We start from the raw sequence: 22,515 nt of genomic DNA, 5'->3' as shown, positions 1-22,515 counted from the left end.
TATGCAGCAAAATGGAAGCAGTTTGTTATTTATTGTAATATCAACCATGTCAACCCATTTGATGCTTCTGTTCAAAATATCATTTGTTATCTACTACATTTACAACATTCAAATTTAACGTACACATCTATACGCTTATATCTCGCTGCAATAGCCGCTTATCTTCAAAATAGACAACATCTGTCCCTTTTCAGAGTGCCTCTTATTTAGGCCTTCATGGAAGAACTCAAGAGTTATTCCTTCAAGACTTCCACCTGAATAAGTGTGGAATCTTAATATTGTCCTTACCAGGCTAATGGATCCACCCTTCGAGCCTTTACATAAATGTGAACTACAATTTCTCACTTGGAAAGTTGCTTTCCTCATTGCTATCACATCACTCAGGAGAGTGGGTGAGCTTCAGGCATTAACCACAAAAGAACCATTTTTACAAGTACACCAAAACAAAGTGGTCCTTCACAATAATCCTAAATTTCTACCTAAAGTAGTTTCTGCCGTCCACATCAACCAATCTGTTGAGTTCCCTGTGTTTTTCCTCAACCAGATTCTATGGCAGAACGTGCGCTACACACTTTAGATGTTAAAAGAGCATTGCTGTATTACATAGAAAGAATAAAACCTTTTTGTAACACTAAACAACTTTTTGCCGCTTTTGCTCCACCACACAAAGGCAATCCCATTTCTATATCAGGTATTGCGCGGTGGATAGTCAAATGTATTCAAACATGCTATGCAAAAGCAAAGACCCTTTACCATTTCTACTAGAGCGCATTCCACTCGCAAACTAGGGGCTTCTATGGCTTTCTTAGGAAATATTCCCATAACTGACATCTGTAAAGCTGCAACATGGTCTACACCACACACATTCACAAAACACTTTTGTGTAGATGTGTTAGCCAGACAACAAGCTAATGTAGGCCAGGCAATTTTATATACACTATTTCAAACCACTACAACAGCTACAGGTTAGCCACCGCTTTGGGAGAATACTGCTGTATAGTCTATGCACAGCATGTGATCTACAGCTCACATGCCTCAAAGGGAAAATGCTACTTACCCAGTATGTATCTGTTCTTGGCATGTAGAGCTGTAGATTCACATGTTCCCACCTTCCTCCCCGGTTACCTGTACCTATTCCAGTACTATCTTACTTAGATACTTACACATGGACATCTCTATTCTACTCTTACTAACTCCATTCTCACCCGCTGTGGGAAAACAATCTAACAATGCAGTCTATGCCCATATGCACCATCACCAAAAGGAGGAGTCGCCTACCACATGACTGGAAAAGACTTCTTTGAACAAAAACAAAGTGCAAACGTACGGGCCCAACACTAGATGGCAGACGTATGCACAGCATGTGAGTCTACAGCTCTACATGCCAAGAACAGATGCATACTGGGTAAGTAGCATTTTCCTTATAGAGGCCTATTGGCTTCAACAACTCCTTTTCACAATAAATGAGCCAGGTCTACTTCCTTTATCATAACATTTCATAATAAACTTACCAAACTTATGTTCTTTGCTTTCCATCCATACCAATCAAGTCTATGGTTTTTTCATTGGCTTGTCACCATAACCAGCTCTGGTCTACTGCGCTGAGTGTAAGCTTTCCAACAAAGCAAGCATCAGGCATAAAGTAATACAATTACAAATGTATACAAAATTGCAGTTGGAAAAGCAAAATACTCTTTCCTAAAGGGGCTTAACAAGGATTCTCACTGTACAAATCTTCTATACCCACGGTTTGTCAGCGGAAGTAACTAATGCCAAACCCTTTGCCTAGTACGGTAATCTTTGAGATTCCATGTAACAAAATATCTGTAGGATTTACTACAGAGCAATAACAAACCAATGTTGAATGTCTATAGGCTTGAACAACTGCTGTTCACAATAAGAAAGCAAGGCCTACTGCCCTTGTCATTACTCTTCAGAATAAATAGACCAGACCTATGGCCTTTGGCATGACTTTTCCCTACGTACCAAATGTATACAAATTTATAGTTTGCAAAGTAAAATACTCTCTCTCATAAAACAGCCTAATGTAGATTATTTTGTGACATATCCCTTTCATTAGGGCCTAACACAAATCATCAAAGTGATAACCACTAGGGTTTGTTAGAGTTGGTGGCGAACACTATAATCCTTACCTTCTATGGTAATCTGTGAGATTACGTGTGATCCAGCTTGACACCTAATCAGGGATTAATACACTCTAACTCACAAATGGCCCATGCACAGTCACCCACATTCCTGATGCACTAGGGTTCAAGATTTAATTACATAAGATTTGTTACTTTCACAGGTTCACTATAACATTTCTAGATACAAAACTAATCCTATACATCAACTTTTTTTCCTCTTGGTCGATAGACCAATTAGTTGAATAGTTGATGGTAATGATAGCACTTTATCTAACCAACTATCTAGTCAGCTAAATGATCACAGACTTTCTGTAAGATTAATAAAGCTTTATCTCATAATCGATGTAAAATATTATGCTCATCTGCATAACGTCACAGTGCAAACAATGAAATTTAAAAGAGAGCGAGAGAATAACATCAGCATATGCAATCAGTGTCGGTCGTATCATCAATTTAATATGCGCGTGAAGGAGTGGATAGATTAAGAGAAATCGGTTTCAGCAAAAATAATGCAAAACAATAATCATGACGGAGTGGATAGATCAAGAGACATCAGTTTCAGAGACAAAATAAATTTGCAAATAATTATGCAAAGAACAAAGTCAGAATAATACCAACCCAAAGGATCTGTGAAATACTGGTGCAGATTAGGGCATATAAATTCTCCCTACTTCCACGGATAGAGTAATTTCACAGATACACGCACATGCACTCATCATACACTTGGGCCAATTTTACTAACATACGCTCGATTCACTAAACCTGTGGAAGAAAAACTCCTAAACACCCTGCATCTACACTAAGGTCGATAAGACCAAATTGACACTGTCTTGAGTCATGATATAAACAATAAAACCACAATTGTGTATTCAATAATTGACAAGAAATAACCACCAACACTGTATTTTAAAATAATGGTACTTTATCTAAAATTAGTCAAAGGAAATCAATCAAAGTAAATCATTATTCTCATAATTACCTATTCTAGCTAAATGTCATGAACGGGTCAGGACAGGTCTCTCAGTAGAAGTCTCCCGAGTCGCCGTCCTTACAGCATCGATCCTCACCAACGCAGGTTTGGGAAGAAGTGGCCTTAGACCCTCTCTAGGCTAACAATATTTATAGTGAATCTTGCAAATTAAAGAAACATGAAATGTTCTAAACGTCCGCTGAACCGCTGAGCAGAGCGAGCAGGAAAGGATGTAGCATCGCTACATTTGGAAAATCTCCGCTCAGAAAAATCACAAAAATAAAAAGACGGAAGAAGGAAACTCGAGTTTTACAAATGTTTCTTTTACGTTCACATTACCTCGGAACCAGCGCTGTAATCACAAAGTTCATTGTGGCTCCCTTGTCCTCCAAGGACACTTGGACATTCGCCCAGAGCTGCTGTCCTCACGGAAAACTTTTTAAACCAGGGGAAGACCGTGGTCAGATGACTCTCGACCATGTTCAGCAAGGCCTTCTCATCATAATTCGGCTACTCGAATGCAGGCTTTAAACGGCGGCCATTTTTTGATAGGTCAAAACAGACCATCTTAATTAAAAGAGACAAAAACAACGTTACCACAGCATAGTGATTAAACAGTGTTAACCCCACTAATACCCTTATGTGTATGTAATTATCTAGCTTTTTTGCAACACAATAAAGCATTAGTACACGTTATTTCAAAAGCGTTTTGTGCTTTAAAACAAACAGCACTCAGCAACATTCATTTAATTAAACCTGCACATTATTATTAAGCAACATGAATGCATTCCCACGTGTAGTTTTCTCTTGTTAGTTCGTATTGATTAATCAGAACATTCACACAAAACAAATAATTAATAGTTACAAATTAATATTTTTTAATTTTTCGACATATAGACAAACCAGAGCTTAAAAACCCAATAGATTTTCAACAGAAAACTCTGCTCCAGCAATACCACCCCCTTGGCCGAGGAGACGGTGGGGGTCGCCAGAAATAGTCAGGGAACAAAGATTCAGGACCCAGGAACGGGACAGGGACAGGAACAGGAACAGCTAGGCCTCTCTGCAAACCGATGATCAGGGATACAACACCGCTAAAGGCACCCCAGTTATACCCTAAAACCTACATGTCGGGGGCGTGGCCAAGATGGTGGAGATATAAGACGTGTTCTGTTCTCTCTCTCCTTCAGCCGCCGCAGCATAAACATTAGCATCGGCTTTCCATCTCACCGGCAATGGCAAAACTGTGCACCGTGGCGCCCAGCAACAACCGGTGATCCTTCGGCTGGGCTGTTTGGGGGCACCGGCGAGTGTTCCCACGCTTCCTGGTCCATGCCAGGCCTCCCGCCCGGATGAACGCGAGATGCTGAGAGCGGCACTGCCGAGGCTGCGGAGACCGGAGCGGCAGGCGCAGCGTCACGAGCTGCTGCAGCGAAGCGAGCACAGACTTCGAGGCGCCAAGGTGTCTCCTGCTGTCTGAGGCCAGCACACAGTGGCGGTGGGTCTGGGGGCAGCCGGGAGGCCCGGGCCCTGTGAGGCGGTCTAGCTGAGGAGCGCCGGAGCGCAGCAACCTACGTCCACGAGGCCTCCAGTCTTGCGGTGAGCAATGCGGCGCACTCTGAGCTACCCCAGCCTTTGACAACACAGGACATCCCCCCCCCCCCCCCCGCGACAGTAAGTCCCGCTGCACAGCTGCGACTGCCGGATTGTGAACCGGCTGGCCCAGGGGTTGCGGAGACCCCGGGACTGTCACCTCTGCCCGTTCAGCTGCAGTGGGGTGGACCTTCGGGGCTGGGCCTCGGCTCGCCGAAACTCCTGATTTGCACACTGCACACCTCTGGGGGCCCCTGCTATGAGACGCCCGACGGGGCCCTGGTGAATCTCGACGCTGTGTTCCCCTCATGCCATTTTGCGACTCGCAGAGGGAGGCTCTGGTAGAAGACGCTCGCCCGGTCTGGGACACACATGGCAATTGGGCGCCTGTAGCGCTGCACTGGTACCCAAGGGTGGCACATCGTGGCGGCGGAGGGGCCCCGCAGAATTCCACTGGACAAATACCTACCTGAGGGGTGACATACTTGGCGTGGGTCTACCTTGCCTGGGTGGAGAGCGGACTCAGACATCACACGCGCTCCTCGCCGCGCAGCTGTCGGGCCTGGTGCGGTGGGAGGGGCACAGCATGTCCACATCCCGGGGCAGGAGAGACAAATCAGCCCCAAAGGAGAACTCCCTTAAGGACCTCTTTGCCTGTGCTCAAGGTGGCAGCCAGACAACACCCGGCCGGCAAGGTGAGGCGGCACAAATGGGTAATGCTGAAGACGCACCAGTGACGCGGGCCTTTCTGGAGTCCCTGTTTGCAGCCCTACGTGAGGACCTCCAGACGGCGAAATGCGATCTCATGGCAGAAATAAAGGATCTACGCAAGGATGTCGATGTCATAGGCGAGAGGGTAGCGTCCTTAGAGGAGAAAAGCGACACTCGTGACACCGAGTTGGCGGCCATGCAGCAAGAGGTTCTCCGTATCCACGAGCAGCAAGTGGATGTCCAATCCCACCTGGAGGACCTTGAAAACTGCTCGTGCTGCCATAATATACGCATCCGGGGGGTGGGCACCAATGAGGAAGCCGGGGACATTTTTGGATACGTACGCGCCCTTTTCAATCACATCTTGGGCAACCCACCGGACACCGACCTGAAACCTGACAGAGCACACAGGGTATGCCTACCCAGGGCACTGTTGGCGCCCCCAGCAGACATCCTGGTCTGTGTCCAGGATTTTCGCACTAAGGAGGAGATGCTACGGAAAGCCAGATTTCTCCAACCGATCACCTTCCACAACCAGTCGCCGGCCCTCTACCAAGATCTGGCGGCCATAACACTCCAGAAACGCAGGACATTCCGGCCCATCACAGAGGCTTTGTGTCAGCGCAACATCACCTATTCCTGGGGACATCCCTTCCGCCTTGTCTTCCAGCATGAGGGGAAAATTTTCCAGCTCCGTTCTCTGACTGAGGCCAGCAAACTTCTGGGGATCTCTCTTCCAGACGACACAGAGGACGATGAACGCACGGATTCCGGCCCCACTGACGACTGCCCGAAATGGAGGCAGCAGCGCTGGCGGAGACGGGGAGCCCGGCGGCCAGATCCGCAAGTGGTCAAGCAAGAACAGCAGGCCGTCCTGGAGGCCCTGCCGGGCGCCCTGTCAAAGACATAGAGTTTGGCCACAATGCTATATCCTTTAAGTGGTTTGCCGCTGTTCAGGTTGGGGGAGAGGGGGTTGAGGCTCCCCATTGGCCACTCCACATCCCCATAGACTCCTTCACAGGTCATCCTCGGATGCCGGACTTGTGATCGAACTTCAGATACTCTCTGGCACCGGTTGTGCCTTAGTTTTTTGGGTTTATCATTTGTGGGTTCTTGAATTCTTCTTCTCTTTGCTCTGTTCTGATATCTGTCCCCTTTTTGCTGGGGGGGGGGCCCCGGTCCAAGGAGTTCCACATCTTCTTATCAGTTGCACTGACTTTGCAGAGCCCATGCCGCCCTGGTGCTCCCGTTTGGCATCAACCAACCTTCAGATACTAGATGCGAGTGGCTTCTATTAAGGTACTCATGCTTAATGTGAGGGGGCTTAACAATCGCATCAAACGCAGAACCCTCCTCTCCTATCTAGAGAGTACAAAGACGGATGTATGCCTTCTTCAGGAAACACACCTCCTAGCTAAGGACTGCCACTGGCTTAGGTCCCAGGTATTCCCGACTCAATTCTCCTCCCCCCAACTTACCAAGAGGGCAGGGGTGGCGATCTTGGTCTCCAGGGCTTTCCAGGGGAAGGTGCTACAGAAGGGGGTGGAAATAAAGGGCAGACTGCTTACTTGCCAATTCCTTGTAGCGGGCCATGTCTTGCACGTGGGATCCATTTACCTAATGAAAGTCAGGAACGTTTTCTGCACGGCGCCCTTACTGAGGTTATGGCCAAACACGACCGCAATATCCTGCTGACGGGGGATCTCAACTTGGTGTTTGATAACAAGCTAGATAGGTCAGCGCACAAGTCAGGTGGGGGCCCTTTCCCCCCCGCGGGTCTCTCCAGACTCTGAGACCTGGACCTCACTGACCTCTGGAGACATTCACACCCCCGGTCACAAGCCTTTTCATACTATTCCAACGCTCACAAAACCTATGCTAGGTTAGATCACTATCTGGGTTCTAAGGCACTGCGTGATGCCCTTCTCTCAACTGACATTCTGACAGCTATCCTTTCTGACCATGCCCCAATGGAAATTGTTCTAGCCCTCCCACACCTTCAACGTCCAGCCCGACACTGGCGCTTCCGAGATGCCCTACTGCACAGACCTGGCACAGTGGCCCAGCTACAGAAAGCCCTAGAGGACTTCCTTGCACACAACGATAACCCAGATACTGCCCTGGCTACATGGTGAGAGGCTCCTAAAGCGGTTATCCGGGGGGAGGTCAGAGCTATTTCATCAGCAGACAATGCGGACCGCAAAATGAAGAGGGATGAGCTGACCCAGACGGTACGGGATCTGGAGCAGATGCACCAGCGCACCTCCCATATGGCAGCAACTGATAGCTGCTCGGGCTCAATTAACAGCCATTGACCATGACAAGGCAGAATACGCGGCGATACGGCTCCGCCACTCCTTTTACACGGGAGGGGACAAGTGTGGCCGCCTTCTAGCAAACAGACGCCGAGAGGCGCGATTGCGAGAGGGAGTCCGGGAAATTCGAGACGATGCCGGGGAACTACACTCGGAGGACACGGCCATCGCCGAGACCGTCCGTGGCTTCTACGCTCGACTCTACGACGCGCAGTCGCTCGACGGCATTGACCTAGAGGCATATCTAAACCAGGTCTCCCTCCCTGCCTTGACACCGGACCAAGCGACCCATATAGAGAGGGATATTAGACCAGAGGAGGTTATATCAGCCATCTCCCGCCTGAAACTGGGCAAATCCCCCGGCCCGGATGGCTACACCGCAGCTTTCTATAAACAGTTCTGCATGACTCTTGCCCCCATGCTCACCCGGCTTTTCAACTCCTTTGCAACGACTGGCACGATTCCAGCCTCCATGTTAGAAGCGGTGATCGCCGATCTTCCTAAGCCAGGGAAGGACAGGTCTGAATGTGGGTCATATTGGCCAATCTCCCTCTTAAACGTAGACCTGAAACTTTATATTGGCATCTTGGCCTCCAGGCTCGGCCCCTGCATGCAGGAAATAGTGGATCCCGACCAAGCCAGGTTTATCCCGCAGCGCCAGACCAACGACAACACGAAATGTGTTGCGCACCTAATAGAGAAGGCCTCCCGCTTCCCTGGGAAATACGTGCTCCTAGCCATAGATGCGGAGAAGGCCTTCGACAGGGTCCACTGGCCGTACAACGAACAAACGCTGGTCCGGTTTGTTGAGAAGATGCGGACGCACATTTTCAACTGTTACAGATCTCCCACCGCCACAGTAAGGGTTAATGGGTACAGTTCCACTCCCTTCCCCATCAACAGAGGCACGCGGCAGGGGTGCCTTCTGTCACCCCTGCTCTTTGCGCTCTATATGGAGCCTCTGGCTCAGAGGATCAGAGATTGCCCCCAGATCACGGGCATCCGCTTCGGGGGAGACACGCACTCCGTTGTCGCTATGCCGATGACGTGCTTATTACCTTGGAGAACCCTGAGCAGACGCTGAGACCTGTTATGGAGGAACTAGATGTGTTTGCCGGCGACTCCGGGTTCAAGGTCAACCTGACCAAATCTATAGCGATGAATCTCTTCCTGTCGCCCCTGGAGCTGGAGGTCCTGCGGGCTCGCTACCCCCTGCAATGGTCCACAGACACCGTCCCCTATTTGGGTATACAACTGGCCCCAACCTTGCAGGCCATGCGTACCTCTAACTACTCCCTCCTTCACTCTCACATTCGCACTGAGTTGCAAAGGTGGAAACACCATCAGATCTCTTGGCTGGGGCGGGTGGCAGCTATTAAGATGACAGTACTCCCCAGGATTCTCTACTTATTTCAGACGCTTCCCATACCTCCTCCAACTGGTTGGCTTCAAAAGGTGCAGTCGGAGCCCTCCCACTTTATCTGGCAAGGGCGCAAACCGCAGCTCAAACGGATGGTTGGATTTCTCCCACCTCACGAAGGGGGCCTGGGCATCCCGGATCTCACGCTTTATTTCTACGCCACACAGCTCCGTTACTTGGTAGAGTGGAGCCGGGCTGAATCCGAAAAACATTGGCTCTTCCAAGACCGAGCAGTAGCCGGCACGTCTCATGAAAATACCCTTCCTGTCGAAGGCACACCGCCCTCCCAATTTGTACGCCTCCGACGTGACTCGCTCCCTTCTCACGGTCTGGGATCGGACCAACATACACCACAACCTCACGACTTTCCCATCTCCGCTCATGTCATTGGTGGACAACCCTGACTTCGGCCCTGGGATGGGACATCAGCCCTACTGACTGTGGCAGGAAGCTGGCTGTCGAGCACTGGGTCTTTTGTTCGCCAAAGGGGACATCAACCCCTTCCCGCAGATTTGGGCAGATTACGGACTCACAGAATCCGAACGCATGCACTACTTACAAGTTCGAACGGTCGCTTAGTACACGGACCTCCGATAAGAAGTTGATCTCCAACCTTTATAAGATTCTTCTATCGAGATATACCCACACCTACCATGCAGGTCGCGCACGTTGGGAGGGTGATAACTTTTCATAATAAGCAGACCTATGGCATTAGACATAGTTTCCCAGTGCACCAGTCATGCCTATTGCTCGTCCCCATAACCAACTCAAGTGTAGTATTCTGAACGTAGGCTTTTTCACAAGGCAACCATCAGGCACACAGTCCTAAAATTATCAAAATACTATCTCTCCAAAGTGGGCAAAACAAGGGTTCTCACAGAGCAAATCTTCCCTATCCACAATTGGTCACAAGAGGTAACCAACATAAAAAATCCTTGCCTTCTACGCCAATATGTGAGATTCCATGCAATAAAATACCTGTCAGAAGGATTTAATACAAAGTAATAACAGTCTACCCTTGAATGTATGTTGACTTAAACATAGGCTTTTCACAATAAATACATGAGGCCAACTCTCTTATTTGTAACATTTCATAATGACAAATTGAACAAAAAAAAACAATAACAAAATGCCTCTTTTTTGCATGATCACTTCCATTTTATTGGACAGGTTCTGTTGATATTTTGATTCTCTGCAGCCAGGCCTTAGTAAATGAGCTCTGACCCCTAAAACATGTTGGAATTGGATATACTCCTAATTGGCATATTTAACATATCTTTAAATCCCTAGTATATGGTACGAAGTGTACCCAGGGCCTGTAAGTTAAATGTCACAGGTCGACTGCAGCACCCATTGTACCACCCTTTACAGTGACTGTGCAAACCTGATTGTAGACCTTTAGCCTATCTATACAGTTTTAAAATTGCAAATAAGACATGTCAAAATAACCCTTTTTGACAGACCTAAACCCTCCTTTTAAAAATTAATAAGTCACCCCCAAGTGGGCGCTAATGCCCATAAGGCAGGTTGCATTTTATTCAAAATTAGGACATGTAAAAGTTTAATGTTAAATATGTCCGTACAGCGATAAGGCCCCAAAAGCTATTTTCACTGTAGCAGGGTTAGCCGTTCCATAGGAAATCATTGGGATACAATATTAAATGTAATAATGTTATCCCTGTTAAGGGATCTGCTACAAAGTTGATTCTTGGGCGTTTTTTAAAATATTTATTACAAGCCTAATTCACTGGTAAATTCAGATTTGAAATAAATATTTTGGAAAACTTACTTTTAGAAATTTACCTTTTCCCTGACTAAAGCCTCTTGAAGCCTATTTGCATGAGCTTCCATCTTTCACACAGGAGCTGAATAGCCCCTTTGATGAGGTGCAAACTTGGGTAAGGGGAGGTATTCTGTTCCTTTAGCAGAATGACCATTTAGGTTGTGGTCAGGAACTTAATCAGCTTTAAAGAGGCATACCCTATCAAAACAGGCATATGTAGCTAACACCTGTGCCTGTCTTTGTCCCTCTAGTCCGCTAGGTACCAATTCTAGTGGGAGATGACCTGCCCCCAGAACCGGTTTTGAGTGATGAGAAGGGTTACTCATTTCTTTAGCCACACTTCTAGGGTGGGCACAAGAGCTCTGCATGGTCAGGAATGGTTCTGCCATCTTGGTTTTAGGTAGAGGAGGACACTGTGTGGTTGTCTGCAGTAGGGCACACAGTAACTGCTGTCAGTAGAGTTATAGAGTTACCCCTGGAAACGGTTTCCCTATTGGTTTGGGAGAGGGGATGGCAGATTTCACCCCCACCCACAAACTTGTGGCAACCCTGGGCTCACTCTTTGTAACACTATTGGGCCTGTGAAAGCTAGAAGGACTGCACCTGCTGTTGAGACCCGTTTGGAGACCTGGAAGGATGGACCTGTTCCCAATTGAACCCAGGACAAAGACATGGATTCCTAGGGTCAGTCGACTGACCTGTTAAGCTACAGGAACACAGCAAGCTGCTAGAAGCTCTTGTCTTGAAAATCCCAGCTGACTAGTTCCAACTTGACCTGGCCAGGGCTATGCTGATGGCTTTGGCTTGAATTTCTTCTGCTTGGAGCTGTCCCATCAAAAGCCAAAGGCTTCACCAGAACTTCGTCTTTTGGCTATCAAGCCTCTTGGATCACTTCTCGCCCACAACCAGCTGCCTTGCCTCGTTGAGGATTTTTGACTTCTATTTCAGAATCCATATCCGAGGTAAAATCTCTGACCAGGTCGAACATGGTCTCTGTATCTGACCTGCACTCCACACACACAGTTGGCTTTAAATTGCGCCAAGGTACTAGTTCAGAACAACCAAATGACCATGGTTGGAGCAAAAGATTTTTGCTGGCATTTTTATTTAAAACTTTAAAGATTCATATATTTGCCTCCCCTAATTGTACTTTTGTAATTTTGTTCATTAAATTATTCTCTGTTTTTATGAATGGGATTGGGCTTATTATTGTGTTGCATTTTTAACTTTTTAGCTGTTTGGTACCTGTAAATGCTATATGTTTTCTTAAGTTAATCCTGTCTTCTCTGTGCGATAGCTAAGAGGGGTCGAGGTCAGGTATAAATTACTCAAACCTTTACTGGACCGAACGAGAATAGTGATATTATTCCTTGTGATGGACTACAATCCACTCCAACTAATATTCCAATGCCACCATTTACCACCTCCTTATTCATGTCCCAGATTGTCAATCTTGTCTTTGTCCCTCCCATGAAGCATTGTCTTGCTGCAATCATCATTGATTGACTGGCTTCTATCGTTCCACTGCTTGCTTTTCAAGGACTAATGTATTCTTTTCAGTTAAGCACTCCATTAGAGTGTGTTTTTTCTTCTAGCTGTCTTCCTTGTGTACTTCTCTCCCCTGCACTCAGTGTTTCTCTGTCCATGTGCTTCTCCCCGCCCTCTCCATGTTGTGCTCACCCTCGTGTACTTCCGCTGTATTTTCTCACCCATGTGCTTCCCCTCCTGCTCTATGTTGCTCTCTTGACAATTGCCCCCACTCCCACCCTCTGTGTTCCTTCCTCCCCTGTCCTCCTCTCGCCTTTTGCTTCTTATTCATGCCCTACATCCCTTGTCGACTTCTCACCAGTATTCTTGTACCCCGCCGCTCCATGTTGCACTCAAGCCTGTTGTTTCTCCGTCCCCCACCCACGCCCTCTGTGCTGCTTCGTCCAACCCCCGCACTCCTCCTTTTAACCCACAAAAAAAAAACTGGGAAAGCTTTGGTAATTTTTTGTTGTTAGTTAGAGGTCTAACTTGGATTAGTAACGAAACGGGAAAAACAGCATTATTTATGTGTACGTATGCATGCTGTGCGAGCCTACAAAATGACTTGGGCAGTCTCCGCAAGGGCTTTTAAAAAAGAAATGTCTGTAGCCATGCTACAAAGCATCTACGAAGCATTGACATCACTAAGATTTTAGAGTGCCTTCAAATCTCCCCTTCCCTCATCTACATCCCCCCCAGGGAAGAATAAATAACCCATCCATCTTTTTTGGCAGGAATTTGAAAGAGAGAAGCATGCTCACCAAGTACTACAAATCCAGTACAATGCAATGAAGGAGTCCTTGCAGCAGAGGGAAGAGATGCTTACGGTAAGATGATTCCCCTGCCATCACCCACCTTTCAGAGGTCCTTGGAAGGTAGCCCTTGGAGATTCATGGTGGTGACATGGAATCTTGGAAGTGGATGGGAAAAGCTCACCTCTTACATCTCTTGCTCTAATTCTGTGATTCCTTTATCTTGTGGAACCTGCCCTCTTGAGTCTTTTCTCTGTATAATCCTCTGTCTTTCCATTTCATGTTTCCTTTTCTTCCTTTCTACTCTCCTTAGGAAATACGCCAGCTGCAGCAGAAGCAAGAGAACAGTATCAGGGAGATCTCTGACCTCCAGGAGACAATAGAATGGAAAGACAAAAAAATAGGGGTAGGCTCTACTCACGGTTCAGATATTATGCAGCTGGCATGATTGCTTTGTGTTGTGTATCGTAGTATTATATGAACTGGTGACCACAATATCAGAACAAACTATGCCTACAATGCTTAAGCTTGAATCACAAGCTCCATGGTGTATAAATAGTGGCGTCTGCCGCAGGTCTCCTGCCTAAAGATACTGTTTTGTGGCTGGTAACCTTGGATGCAGGTTACTCACAGGTCAACACTACTCTGTTCTGGTAGATTGGCATTCCGTTATAGCTGAGTAGTAGCCACGTATGCCCAAATCTGGTCCACTCTGTTACTACTTTAGAAATAGCTTATCATGCCTGATAAGATACCACTCTACTGCACCTTGACTAGTTAATGTGTAGTGCCCTAAAACAGTCTTCTGTCCTTGGCTTAACAGTGGTTACGTTAAGATACCCAGGTATTTGGTTAGTGATTGTGCTAAATATAGAGGTCAAAATGTATTGTCTGAAAGTGATAAGTGATGTTCAAAAAGTCTAGATGATAACTACTAAATGACCTCTCTACACAAACTGCATTGTACTTGCCAAGTGCCCACATTGTGACTGGTCAATTTTATATCTGGTAATGAATTCCACTAGTAAATTTAAGTTATAACTGCCAGGAATTTCCCCCAAGGGGCATCCTACCAGTTCTGTCACTAGCTTACATATATCATGGGAAATGGTAGACAGTTTGGATACCAAGAAACTCGAACCCTAGGAACAGAATTACAAATCTTAATTCAGCAATATGACCATACCCCCTCTCTGATGGAAGATCACAACTCTGAGAGGGCGACTTAAGGCAATAATGCCTAACAAAGCAGAACCTACCTTGCTCCACCTTAAACAACAGTTATACAAAACAAAAAACAAGTTAGATTCAATCTTTGCCCGTTTACTGAGGGAGAAATTTGAGAATCTTGTGTCAAAGATTTGCTCTTAGAAGAAGGCATACTTATATAAATAGAACCTAATAAATTAAAAGCATGACTTTTTTATTATAGCCAGTATTAAGTGGAAATAAATAATTCTCCTCTCAGAGAAACTGTTTAAAGAATGTTCATCTTACTAAATTTGCTTAAGACTATGCTGAAAAATTAAACACACCCACATCAGACAAAGAAGTTAAAACCGCCATAGCCCAACCCAAACTGGGCAAGCTCTGGGCCCAGGCAGCCTCTTCGTGGCCTTTTATAAAACATGTTTGTGTAATTTGGGGCCTAGAATAATTTCTTTAGTCAACACATTTGACTAACGAGAACAGTGACACTCCACGTGACAGAAGTTGTCATAACTGGGATCGAAAAACTAGGTACAGACCAACAGAAATGCGCCTCTTACAGGCCAATCACATTATTTAATCATGATGCTAAATTATACTTGAAAATCCTCACAAGCAGGTTGGAACACTCCTGCCTGGGATTATTCACCAAGGGAAGATTGATGAATGACAACATTTGGAGGGTAGTCCACCTGGATGAAAAGGTCAAGGAAAAATCATATTGGCTATCTTAGTCTCTTTTGATGTAGAGAAAGCTTTAAACTGTTTGGGCTGGGACTTCTTGCAGATTGTCTTGTAGGGGGTCTACCTTTTTATTTTCTCTAAGCATCAAGCTTTTTATTCTCGATGCTCGGAGACTATATTGGGAATAGCCCTTTTCGCTGATATCCTTCTCACATTGGGAAATTCATCTCTTCTCTCATAGGATTTCTAAAAAAAAAAAATTTAATGAATGACTGGTGCAAACTTAATGAAAACAATACCAGAAATGTTGAATTTAACTCTACCCTCAGAATAAGTAAATACCATAGGAAATAAATGAGGGGTTAAAATCACCCAACACTTACAGGATCTATGTAAAGAGAATTATCCCTTCTTCCTGAAATAAGCCAAGACTTGTACAAATGGGTCCCTCTATTACAGACTTGGATGGGACAAATCAATGAAAATCACAATCCAGAAGAGACAAGGGATTAAGTCCTCTCTGACTCCCTTAGCAAACCGTAAGTCTCACACAACAGAGATAGACTTTATAGTACCAATAGAGATCCTATACAGTCAAAACGGGAAAATCAAAAGATTTTTTAATACTGCCCTCACACACTTGGTAGTGTCATGCTTCATCATTGGGCCGCATCATACACCCAGGTGCAGACCAACACACTGGGTGGAGCGCAGTTTTTTAGAGAAAAAAAGGATGAAGCGCAGTGGTGAAGGTAGAGTATAGTAAAGATAGACAAAAACACAACACAAAAAGTGTCAATCAAATTATACAGGAAAATAAATTTTCTCCTAAAACGAAAAGGGACCAAGAGAGGTGCAGAAATACTTCTAAAACTGCCTAGGGGTTAGCCCGTATCTATTTATTCTGTGTCAACCTCTGGCAGGGTTAAAATTTTCAATATGGGGAAATCGGGGAAGGTAACGACCCTTCTATCCCCACTGCAGTTACCAACATGTTTCTGCCAGCTTTTTATGCGCCCCACAAGGTCGCTCTGGCATTCGTCAGGGTGTTGGTCCCTATTTTTGCGGTCTGGACCCCTATTTGGGTATTTCTTTACCTTATTTACTCTGTAAACGTGGGCTTTTTCCCAACGTCTTTTTTCTCTGGAAAGTATCGAGAGGAATCTCTTTTCTAAAATGAGAGAGAGACAAAAACAGAAAAAAACAAACCTTGATTTTCCTACTCTTCATTGAATTTTATTGTCTTTCCTCACACCAAAATACCCGTGCATTATTAAAAAGATTTTATTTCAGCCAGTATCCTTCAGCACACACCTAACCCCTCACCATAGGTACACCACACAGAACGCGTGCTTAATAGTTTCCAACATATCGTGGATAGGAATGGTCGGCTTCAAGTCTGTATATAGATTCTATGGCTTGAAGAACCGAACCACCGATCCCAGTGGATTAAAACCATGCACCACACCATCAACCGGATTCAAAGTTACTTACAAGAGTTTACGGATTAATATTCTTAACCCGGGACCGTAGGGGAGGTGCTCTTGTCGTCACACTCTGTCAGTGTGTAATTCATCAGGTATATCAAACGACATGTGAAAGATAAAAAAGGGGGGGGGGAAGGGGGGAAAAAAGGAAACGAGAGAGACACCAGGAAGCTAGCGTTACCAAAAAGCTAAGCAGAGCAACAAAGTCCTTGTATGCCCCCACCTATTCTACCTCTAAAGGTTCTGTTGTCTAGGTTTCAAAATCACCCTTATTTCCTTCATCCTCCACCTAGTCTCGGTTTCTACAAATTTTCACACACATTTTGAGGTCCCTCTATGGTGCGAGGTCGATATATTTATAGAAACCCCTTAAGGCCTTACTTGATTCCAATGCACACTCCGAGGCAGTCTTACTTACTACTCCAAAGAAGCACTGCCTCTGGTAGCCCCTCACGCGTCCTCCGTCGATGCTTGTCCCGGAATCTCGAGTCACCATATAACGGGGCAGGAAGGCTAAGTCCTACCTTCCTTTCCTGGTACACTACACCAGTTCCCCTGTTTCCCTAGCAACTCGCCAGCAATGGGACACGGAACTTCGTCTAAAGCCTCACCAGCAACTGACTAATGTGGCGGCCATTACTCATAGACCTTCTTCTTAGACGGCACCGATCTTAGATCGTATTTTCAACAACAAGAGGACATTCAAATATATATTACCCTTCAGGTCTACTCACAAGGTTTATATATATATATATTTTTTGCCGTTATAATTATAAAAATTACCATTTCCGAATATATAAAAATATAGTAAAACAGGAAAGGTTATTTTGCAGCGTGAATCTTTCTGGATTCACTATGCTGTGCATTATTCCGCGATCTTGTGGTTGGGTCCGGATTCGTAGTCTTTCCTTTGTTTTTTTTTTTTTTTTGTAGCCCAGGTGGGCGTCGACGTACACCATTTGGTGCACCTCCCGTGACGTCGTCGTGCTTCCTGCGGAAGTCCCACCTTTGGGGCGCCATCTTCAGATTCTTTTTTCCGCCGTTGGGTCTGGATCGTCATCGGGAAGCTCCAGAATTACACTCGAAGGAAGAAGGAAGAAAAGCGAGTTTCGTCGATAGAAACACTAGAAGATATCAGGAAAGGAAAAGATTTCATCAGGAGCGCGAAGAAAGGAGGACCAGCGCCCTTTTCTTCGACGGCCTTGGAGAATGCACGCTCAGAGACCCTGAGCGCAATGGACAAGACGCCATTCAAGTTCTGCCCAAACTGCCACCACAAGTTCGCGCAGAGAGACCAGCATCCGGTCTGCAACCTCTGCCTACCGGTCGATCACCAGAGTATCGACTGCAACGCCTGCTCAGCCTTCGCGCCGAAGACACTCAGGGTGAGAGAGCGGCAGAGAAGGGCCAACGCCAGCATGGACGGCAAGGGGAAGCCCCCGACGCTCTACGCTCTGGGCCTCTCCTCAGACGACGAGGACAACGTCGCCGAGACAGCCGAAAACTTCACGGTCGTAGAGACCGACAAGAAAAAAGAAGACGAGGTAAGAGAATCGTCGAGCGCAAAACAAAAAGTACCTCGACAACACGAGGGTGACTCGAGAAAATCTGAGTCAAAGTCCACGAAGGGAGCCCCGGCGCCGAAATCTTCGACGTCCAAAGGGGGAACCACGGACAAGAGGCCGAGCGGATCCTTAGATAAGGACTCCCCGGTGCCGAAAGACGCCGAAAGGCAAGGGTCGTCGAAAGCATCCCATGAAACGGGCCGATCGACGCAGAAAGAACGTTCGACGTCGACGCAAGGTTCATCGAAAAGACCCGCGGTCGACGCCGAAAGCATCTCCGAGATGGAGAAGAAGAAGAGGCGGCTCGAGGCCGAAATGGAGAACATCCTTCATAGAAAGAAGGAGTTCGACGCCAGAATGAAGGAATTCAAGATTCCAACGGTTCCATCAGCGGACGTCGAGGAGGTCGAAGACGAGTTCGACGCCGAAGGGCTGACAAGGGAACTCGAAGAGGAAGAAGAGCCCTATTATGAGGGAGAAGCCGAGGAAGAAGACCAACGGTCGTTCTACGAATCGGCGGCATCTACCAGCAACGACGTCGAATGGCACGATCTCGACACCGAAAACCCGGAGGAGCCCGTGGACACGTACCCTTCGAGGCCTTCGCCACCCGACGACATCGGGGTCTACAATATGGTGGTCAGGAGCGCAGCAATGGCCTTCGGCGTCAAACTCGACGAGGAGAAACCGAAAGCCGATTTTCTCGTCGAGACACTGCTCCCCATCCAGACAAGGAGCCAGTTCCTCCCCATGCTACAAAGCGTGATGAATCAGGGGAGAGAAGCCTTCAAGGAACCTGCAACCTGCCGGTCGATCACGCCCAGGACAGAGAAGAAATATAAGCACTCCTCCCTGGACCCCCCTTACATCAAGGGTAGCGTGACCGCGGACTCCATCATAGCCTCCACGGCCAGGAGAAGGGCCAACGTACCAGCAACTTCGGGCCCACCCCCGGATAAGGAGAGCAGGAGGATTGACCTCACAGGAAGAAAGGTCGAGAGGAACGCCGCAATGCACTGGCGCATGGCGAATTCAAATGCACTCCTCAATAGGCACCAGTACCAGCACTGGGATGAGATGGGGGAGTTAGTAAAGCACCTCCCCGAAGAATTCCGGCAGAGAGCCTCTCACCTGATAGATGAAGGCAAAAACATCGCCAACTCCTGTATAAAGACGGCGTTGGATGGGGCAGAGACTTCAGCAAGACTCATGGCCATAGGGGTCACAGAGAGGAGACATGCATGGCTAAGAATCTCGGGATTCAAACCGGAAGTGCAGAACAACATCCTTGGCACCCCCTTCAATGGAGAGACACTGTTCGGAGCAACAGTGGACGACAAGCTCACCCAGCTGAAAAAAGAAAACGAGACGGCGAGGTCCATGGGGGCCCTACAGCTGAGGGGAATGAGGCGAGGAAATCCCTCGAGAAGACCCTACGGTAGGGGAGGAAGCCAGCAGGGGACGTCGCACCAGGCGTTCCAACAAAGTCAGCAGGGTGAAGGTCACGGACAAGGTCAACAGAAGCAAAACTGGCAATATCAACCTCGTGGCCAGTCCTTTCGCGGGAGAGGGAACGGACGTGGCCAAAGGAGGAGAGGGGGCGAACAGCCCTCGACAAAGTGACTCAGCACGCAAGAGGACGCCTACCCTCGTCAGGACCCCAAGGGTGAGGCGCAAAAAAGTGTCATCAGGGGGAAGAGAAAATTCAAGAGCCTACGAGCATACGACACCAGTAGGCGGAAGACTGAGGTTCTACCTTCAGGAGTGGCGGCGTATAACCACAGACAAGTGGATACGGAACGTTGTGCAGTACGGGTACTGCGTAGATTTGGAGAAAAGACCTCCAAACAGGAAACCAAGGGGAAGACTGAGATCGGCCCAAGAACTGGCAGTACTCAGAGAAGAAACGCGGAAACTCCTGCAAAAGGGAGCCATAGAGACAGTGCCGTTCAGAGAACGCAACAAAGGGGTCTACTCAAACTACTTCGTGGTTCCGAAGGTAGACGGAGACCTCAGACCCATACTAGACCTCCGTTACCTAAACAAGTTCATCAGAACGCAAAGGTTCAAAATGACTTCACTGCAGGAGGTTCTGCCACAGATAAGAGAAGGGGACTTCATGGTCACCGTGGACCTCAAGGATGCCTATCTTCACATCCCAATAAACAGAAGGCACAAGGGCCTTCTAAGATTCAACATCGAACAAGAACACTACCAGTTCACGACCCTGGCCTTCGGATTAAAATCAGCACCAAGGGTCTTTACAAAATGCCTGTCGGCGGTAGCGGCGCACCTACGAAGGCAGGGAATACATGTCTACCCCTACTTGGACGACTGGCTGGTCAAGGCAAACTCACGCGGAAAGTGCGAGAGGCACGCAAAACGCGTAACAGACACCCTCACAAAACTGGGATTCTCGATCCACTGGGGAAAATCATCGATGGAACCAGAGCAGGTGAAGATTTTCCTGGGGGCAAAGATCAACTCCCGCAACAGTACAGTAGTGCCCAGCGAGAGGAGGACAGAGGCTCTACTGAAGGAGGCGAAGCTCTACCAGAAGGGGCGAGCTCTGACAGTGAGGGCTGTGAGCAAGATGATGGGGATGATGGCGTCCTGTATCCAGCTGGTGCCGAATGTACGCCTGCACATGAGACCATTCCAGGAATGGCTACAACAACAATGGTCACAAGCAAACGGAAGCTGGGAGGATCTAGTGGTTGTTACGCACGCAGTGCAGGAGGAGATAACTTGGTGGAACAGAGGCAACATAACAGCAGGGAGAAGCCTGACACCACCAATCCCAACAGTGACCATTACCACGGACGCATCGCAGAAGGGATGGGGAGCGCACATGGACAACCTCAGAGTGAGGGGTCTATGGGCCCCAGCAGATGCGGTCCGCCATATCAACTACCTCGAGTTGAAAACAATCCTGCTAGCCCTGAAGGCATTCCAGAGGCACCTGTTCAACAAGAGGGTGTTGGTCCAAACAGACAACACCACGGCGATGTTCTACATCAACAAACAAGGGGGGACACAGTCGTTCCCGCTCTCATCCCTAGCTCAGGAGATTTGGAGATGGGCCATACCTCTCAGGATAGATCTACTGGCAATTCACCTACCGGGGAAGGACAATGTGGAGGCAGACTGGCTAAGCAGGCAGACCTCAGCATCACACGAGTGGGAGCTCAATGGCCAGGAAACGGAGAAACTCTTCCGGAGATGGGGGACTCCCACAATAGACCTTTTTGCAACACGCCACAATGCAAAATGCCAAAGCTTCGCGTCCAGGCAACCAGATCAGCAATCCAAGGGAAATGCCCTATGGATAAGCTGGTCGAGGACATTTGCCTACGCCTTTCCACCGATACCCCTGTTGCACAGAGTGCTAGACAAGTGCAGAACCAGCAACATGACCCTGATCCTGGTGGCTCCGCAGTGGGCGAGGCAGACATGGTTCTCACAAATTCAAGAAATGGCACAAGGCGACCCATACAGGTTCGAGAGGAGGAAGGACCTGCTCTCAATGCAAAACGGAGAGGTCCTGCACCCAGAGCCAGAGACCCTCAACCTGGCGGCATGGCTCCTGAAGACATAGAGTTCGCGCACCTAAGATTGCCGCCGAGCACGATGCGAGTGCTACGGGAGGCGAGGAAACCAACTACACGAAAATGCTACAGCGCAAAATGGAAGAGGTTCACTGTGTGGTGCCGGAAAAAGGGCCTGCAAAACAGAATGACAAGAGACTCAACAGTACTGAGGTACCTCACACACCTTCTAAAGAGTAACCTCTGCTCGAGCTCACTAAGGGTACACCTAGCGGCCATCGTGGCCTACACCAGAGGTGAAAAAGGTGGAAGTTTCTTCAACTCGCAGGTGGTGAGGAGATTCATGGAAGGAGCCAGAAGGATGGCCCCCCCGAAAAGGTTGCCGCCGCCGGCATGGAATCTGAATGTGGTCCTGACGGAGCTCATGAGGGCACCGTTTGAACCCATTCACAAGGCCACACTGCAGATGTTGACTATGAAAACAGCCTTCCTGGTGGCCATAACCTCACTACGCAGGGTGAGCGAGCTTCAAGCACTAACGCTGCAGGAACCCTACATTCAGATTCACAAAGATAGAATAGTCCTGAGAACGGACCCACACTTCATGCCCAAGGTAGTGTCGGCGTTCCACATAAATCAGGCTATCCAGATACCAAGTTTCTTCCAAAACCCGACTACAAACGCAGAAAAGGCACTGCACACCCTCGATGCCAGAAGAGCGGTGATGCACTACATTGAGAGAACCAAGGAACTCAGGAAGTCGAAACAGCTGTTTGTGTCCTTTGCTACTAGCTTCAGGGGTAG

At 47.6% G+C, this 22,515-nt stretch overlaps 1 protein-coding gene across 27 annotated transcripts in view; it reads left to right on the top strand.

The window, feature by feature from the left end:
- The window catches only part of LRRFIP1 (LRR binding FLII interacting protein 1), a 458,695-nt gene that overhangs the window by 344,821 nt on the left and 91,359 nt on the right, over positions 1-22,515 (top strand). For 24 of the 27 annotated variants that reach the window (XM_085645079.1, XM_085645077.1, XM_085645080.1 and 21 more), the window contains 2 exons: positions 13,201-13,293; positions 13,532-13,624. In XM_085645079.1, the coding sequence (XP_085501205.1) occupies positions 13,201-13,293; positions 13,532-13,624 (186 nt within the window). The remainder of the gene's footprint in view (positions 1-13,200; positions 13,294-13,531; positions 13,625-22,515) is intronic. The other 3 variants (XM_085645081.1, XM_085645066.1, XM_085645065.1) reach the window with 1 other exon arrangement.

Source organism: Triturus cristatus, chromosome 3_1, assembly GCF_964204655.1.
Source record: "Triturus cristatus chromosome 3_1, aTriCri1.1, whole genome shotgun sequence".
Taxonomy (NCBI): domain Eukaryota; kingdom Metazoa; phylum Chordata; class Amphibia; order Caudata; family Salamandridae; genus Triturus; species Triturus cristatus.
The sequence above is the reverse complement of the archived record's forward strand: the minus strand, read 5'-3'. Positions and strand labels throughout refer to the sequence as shown.